Below are 6,278 nucleotides of genomic sequence, written 5' to 3'. Positions count from 1 at the left end.
GAGAACAAGTATTTGATACACTGCCGATTTTGCAGGTTTTCCTACTTACAAAGCATGTAGAGGTCTATAATTTTTATCATAGGTACACTTCAACTGTGAGAGACGGAATCTAAAACAAAAATCCAGAAAATCACATTGTATGATTTTTAAGTAATTCATTTGCATTTTATTGCATGACATAAGTATTTGATCACCTACCAACCAGTAAGAATTCCAGCTCTCACAGACCTGTTAGTTTTTCTTTAAGAAGCCCTCCTGTTCTCCACTCATTACCTGTATTAACTGCACCTGTTTGAACTCGTTACCTGTATAAAAGACACCTGTCCACACACTCAATCAAACAGACTCCAACCTCTCCACAATGGCCAAGACCAGAGAGCTGTGTAAGGACATCAGGGATAAAATTGTAGACCTGCACAAGGCTGGGATGGGCTACAGGACAATAGGCAAGCAGCTTGGTGAGAAGGCAACAACTGTTGGCGCAATTATTAGAAAATAGAAGAAAATAGAAGAAGTTCAAGATGATGGTCAATCACCCTCGGTCTGGGGCTCCATGCAAGATCTCACCTCGTGGGGCATCAATGATCATGAGGAAGGTGAGGGATCAGCCCAGAACTACACGGCAGGACCTGGTCAATGACCTGAAGAGAGCTGGGACCACAGTCTCAAAGAAAACCATTAGTAACACACTACGCCGTCATGGATTAAAATCCTGCAGCGCACACAAGGTCCCCCTGCTCAAGCAGGCGCATGTCCAGGCCCGTCTGAAGTTTGCCAATGACCATCTGGATGATCCAGAGGAGGAATGGGAGAAGGTCATGTGGTCTGATGATTCAAAAATAGAGCTTTTTGGTCTAAACTCCACTCGCCGTGTTTGGAGGAAGAAGAAGGATGAGTACAACCCCAAGAACACCATCCCAACCGTGAAGCATGGAGGTGGAAACATCATTCTTTGGGGATGCTTTTCTGCAAAGGGGACAGGACGACTGCACCGTATTGAGGGGAGGATGGATGGGGCCATGTATTGCGAGATCTTAGCCAACAACCTCCTTCCCTCAGTAAGAGCATTGATGATGGGTCGTGGCTGGGTCTTCCAGCATGACAACGACCCGAAACACACAGCCAGGGCAACTAAGGAGTGGCTCCGTAAGAAGTATCTCAAGGTCCTGGAGTGGCCTAGCCAGTCTCCAGACCTAAACCCAATAGAAAATCTTTGGAGGGAGCTGAAAGTCCGTATTGCCCAGCGACAGCCCCGAAACCTGAAGGATCTGGAGAAGGTCTGTATGGAGGAGTGGGCCAAAATCCCTGCTGCAGTGTGTGCAAACCTGGTCAAGAACTACAGGAAACGTATGATCTCTGTAATTGCAAACAAAGGATTCTGTACCAAATATTAAGTTCTGCTTTTCTGATGTATCAAATACTTATGTCATGCAATAAAATGCAAATTAATTACTTAAAAATCATACAATGTGATTTTCTGGATTTTTGTTTTAGATTCCGTCTCTCACAGTTGAAGTGTACCTATGATAAAAATTACAGACCTCTACATGCTTTTTAAGTAGGAAAATCTGCAAAATCGGCAGTGTATCAAATACTTGTTCTCCCCACTGTATATGACTGAAAGGCTGAACATGACATTATAGCAGCCATGTTAGCTCGCCCATTATCATATTTAAATTATGTAACTGAATATCTAGATTTAGAACAATATTCAAAATGACCCAACATTCTTAATACATCATAATGCATTACAATTCTATAGAGCTTTTCATAACAGTCTAACGTCTCAGGTTCAGCCTAATGGAACCACCTCCATGTTTTGAGGATATAGTGTTCATTTACAATTACATCGTTCACAAACAAAGGAGTAAAACAAGCTTATATTTTGTGTTCTGATGGGGTACGACAGTTGAACTAAGTTCAGTGGACATTTATAAGTTATATTCTCCCAGAATCAATGGCGAGGCCCAGAGCAATATATTAAAATGATACATTAACTCAACAACTGCAGTTTGTGACCCTGCTTTTAAGACGGTACTCACTGGTGTTAATCAGATCTTCAGTCTCCTCTTCCTCTCCTTCCACCTCCTCTTCATCTCCCAATACGTCTTCCTCCTCCTCGTTTCTTAAGATAGCCTCCTCTTCCACTCTAAAAGGTTCTTCATCTTCTTTCACTATAACATCCTCCTCTTCCTCCTTTCTAATTCTGAAAGCTTCTACCTCCTCTTCTTCTACTGTGACAACCTCTATCCCCTCTTCATCTTTCACTCTAAAAGGTTCTTTCTCTTCTTTCACTATAACATCCACCTCTTCATCTTTCAATGTGACACCGATAGTCTCCGCTTCCATTCTGAAAGATTCTACCTCTTCCTCATCTTTCAATGTGATACCGACAGCCTCAGCTTCCATTCTGAAAGATTCTACCTCTTCCTCATCTTTCAATGTGATACCGACAGCCTCAGCTTCCATTCTGAAAGATTCTACCTCTTCCTCATCTTTCAATGTGACACCGATAGCCTCCGCTTCCATTCTGAAAGATTCTACCTCCTCTTCCTCTGTGACAGTCTCTTTACCCTCTTCCTCGCCAAAATGTTCTTTCTCTTCTTTCACTGTAACATCCTCCTCCTTCTTTTTCATTCTGAAAGCTTATTTCTCTCTTTTCACTGTAATATCCTCCTCCTCTTCTTCTTCTTTTACGATAATGTACAGCAGACCTCCTTTTCTTTGGCAGGAGGGGAGTAGCTTAATGAGCTCATGGTTGGCGATGTTAACTACCTAAGTTAGTTAGTTAGGATAAACGAGTAGCCCGGTGCTAAGCTAATTTAGCAAGCCAGCTCGCTACTAACCTGAATAACACCGTAAATATGAAATTAAATGGGTCAACTAGCTATACGAAAGAAGTACGTTATATTTTAAAACACAGAGGCAAAGATACAACGAAAGCGTCTAAAGAGCTCTAATGTCTCGGTAATGTTGGCTAGGAAGCTACCGAGGTTGCTGAATAGCTGCTGCTGCTGCTGCTGTTGTTGTTGAAGAAGCGTTCCGTCCACTAGATTATACGTCACACTGGCAGCATAGCCCGAAAGACACACATCCATCTGCTGATTGGAGTGGGTAACGCAAGGCTTTTTGTATATAGATATTTTTTTTTTTACAAAAAGTGTGTATATATTTTTCTTTCATTATATAATAATAATATACCAATATAAAATTGAGATGTACAAAGTATACCCATATAGGTCATATCCTCTGGTGCCCATATAGGTCATATCCACTGGTGCCCATACAGGTCATATCCTCTGGTGCCCATATAGGTCATATCCTCTGGTGCCCATATAGGTCATATCCTCTGGTGCCCATATAGGTCATATCCACTGGTGCCCATACAGGTCATATCCTCTGGTGCCCATATAGGTCATATCCTCTGGTGCCCATATAGGTCATATCCTCTGGTGCCCATATAGGTCATATCCTCTGGTGCCCATATAGGTCATATCCACTGGTGCCCATATAGGTCATATCCTCTGGTGTCCATATAGGTCATATCCTCTGGTGTCCATATACATACCCACTGGTGCCCATATAGGTCATATCCTCTGGTGCCCATATAGGTCATATCCTCTGGTGCCCATATAGGTCATATCCACTGGTGCCCATATTGGTCATATCCTCTGGTGCCCATATAGGTCATATCCACTGGTGTCCATATACATACCCACTGGTGTCCATACAGGTCATATCCTCTGGTGCCCATATAGGTCATATCCTCTGATGCCCATATAGGTCATATCCTCTGGTGCCCATATAGGTCATATCCTCTGGTGCCCATATAGGTCATATCCACTGGTGCCCATATAGGTCATATCCACTGGTGTCCATATAGGTCATATCCTCTGGTGCCCATATAGGTCATACCCACTGGTGTCCATACAGGTCATATCCTCTGGTGCCCATATAGGTAATATCCTCCGGTGCCCATATAGGTCATACCCTCTGGTGCCCATATAGGTCATATCCTCTGGTGCCCATATAGGTCATATCCTCCGGTGCCCATATAGGTCATATCCTCTGGTGCCCATATACAGTAGGGAGAACAAGTATTTGATACACTGCCGATTTTGCAGGTTTTCCTACTTACAAAGCATGTAGAGGTCTGTCATTTTTATCATATGTACACTTCAATTGTGAGAGACGGAATCTAAAACAAAAATCCAGAAAATCACATTGTATGATTTTTAAGTAATTAATTTTCATTTTATTGCATGACATAAGTATTCGATCACCTACCAACCAGTAAGAATTCCGGATCTCACAGACCTGTTAGTTTTTCTTTAAGAAGCCCTCCTGTTCTCCACTCATTACCTGTATTAACTGCACCTGTTTGAACTCGTTACCTGTATAAAAGACACCTGTCCACACACTCAATCAAACAGACTCCAACCTCTCCACAATGGCCAAGACCAGAGAGCTGTGTAAGGACATCAGGGATAAAATTGTAGACCTGCACAAGGCTGGGATGGGCTACAGGACAATAGGCAAGCAGCTTGGTGAGAAAGCAACAACTGTTGGCACAATTATTAGAAAATGGAAGAAGTTCAAGATGACGGTCAATCACCCTCGGTCTGGGGCATTTCCTGCCTAAGTTTGCCCACTTTGCCAATGAAATAATCATTAAAATAATTGGCAACATCAAATGGTTTTGTGATGAATATGCCATCTGATTCGATAAAAGACAGAGTTGAATTTGTCTTTCTGCCCATAATTTCATTTAAAGTACTCCAACGTTTTTTTCCATAATTCTTTATATCATTGATTTTGGTCTCATAGTAAAAGTTTTCTTCTTCTTTAGGTTGAGTTTAGTCACATAATTTCTCAATGTTCAGTAAGTCAACCAGTCAGATGTGCAGCCAGACTTATTAGCCACTCCTTTTGCACCATCTCTTTCAACTATACAGTTTTTAAATTCCTCATCAATCCATGGAGCCTTAACAGTTCTAACAGTCAGTTTCTTAACAGGTGCATGTTTATCAATAATTGGAAGAAGCAATTTCATATATTCATCAGCGTCTGGATGCTCCTCATTAATCACATCAGACCAACAATTATTTTTTAACATCATCCACATAAGAGTCACAGCAAAATCTTTTGCATGATCTCTTATACACTATTTTAGGCCCAGCTGTTGGAACTTTGGCTTTCCTGGATATAGCCACTATATTGTGATCACTGCATCCAATGGGTATGGATACAGCTTCAGAACAAAGTTCTACAGTATTAGTCAACATGTGATTGATACATGTGGATGAACCTTTCCCTGTAGTGTTTGTAAACACCCTGGTAGGTTGATTAATAACCTGAACCAGATTACAGGCACTGGTTACAGTAAGAAGCTTCCTCTTGAGCAAACAGCTTGATTAAAACCAGGCAATATTCAGGTCCCCAAGAAAGTAGACCTCTCAGTTTACATCACATACACTATCAAGCATTTCACAAATATTATTTAGATACTGACTGTTAGCACTTGGTGGCCTATAGCAACACCCCAAAAGAAAAGGCTTTAGATGTGCCAAGTGAACCTGCAACCACAACACTTCAATAACACTTGACATATGATCTTCTCTAAGCATTACAGTGATATGACTCTGAATATACACAGCAACTAAATGTTATATCATTGAACAGCTACTGATGTATCATCAAATTAATTATCTAAGTGAGTCTCAGAATTGGCTAATATATGAATGTTAACCTTATTTCTAAGGCTACATATATGAATATGGGCTATTTTCAGCCCTTTCCTGGGTAGCTGATCAGAGATAGACATAATATTGAAGAGATCAGACCAAGCAAGGGGGGGAAATTACATTCAGCAGTTCATTAATCAGTTGCTGTGCTGCGGGGTTGAGGCTACGATCAATCCGCATAGCGGCAGTTCAGCTTTACAGCGTTAATGAAATTTAAAGGCAACGTTACCGCTTTAGTGGAGACCGCAATCAATGTAAACCCTGTATATGTCGGCTCAATACGAAATTACCTTTAAAATGTCTATAGCGGGATCTGTAACACTAACGCTGTACAGACTGAATAGAGATGAGGTCCTTTCAACATGTACAATTTAGCATTCTGTCAACTGCAAGTAAATCAATGATTTTAATTGGCTGATAGCCATTTTGTGCTGGATAATGTCACGTATATACAGTATGACTAAATCTCATGTTGTTGTTTCTGGTTGACACACATCCCATGTGCTTCGAGGGGGGGAAAATATGAGGTTGTTA

The 6,278-nt window shown here is 41.3% G+C and overlaps 1 protein-coding gene across 1 annotated transcript in view; it reads right to left on the bottom strand.

Moving 5' to 3' along the window:
* Nucleotides 1–3,048, bottom strand: part of LOC139548606 (zinc finger protein 660-like) — a 7,533-nt gene extending 4,485 nt beyond the window's left edge. Inside the window, exon 1 of the mRNA XM_071358400.1 lies at nt 2,043–3,048. Within this exon, the coding sequence (XP_071214501.1) occupies nt 2,043–2,637 (595 nt within the window). The 5' untranslated portion in view covers nt 2,638–3,048. The remainder of the gene's footprint in view (nt 1–2,042) is intronic.
* Between the last annotated feature and the right edge of the window lie 3,230 nt (nt 3,049–6,278).

The sequence above is a fragment of the Salvelinus alpinus genome, chromosome 2 (assembly GCF_045679555.1).
Source record: "Salvelinus alpinus chromosome 2, SLU_Salpinus.1, whole genome shotgun sequence".
Lineage (NCBI taxonomy): Eukaryota > Metazoa > Chordata > Actinopteri > Salmoniformes > Salmonidae > Salvelinus > Salvelinus alpinus.
This window is presented reverse-complemented; position numbering and strand designations above follow the sequence as displayed.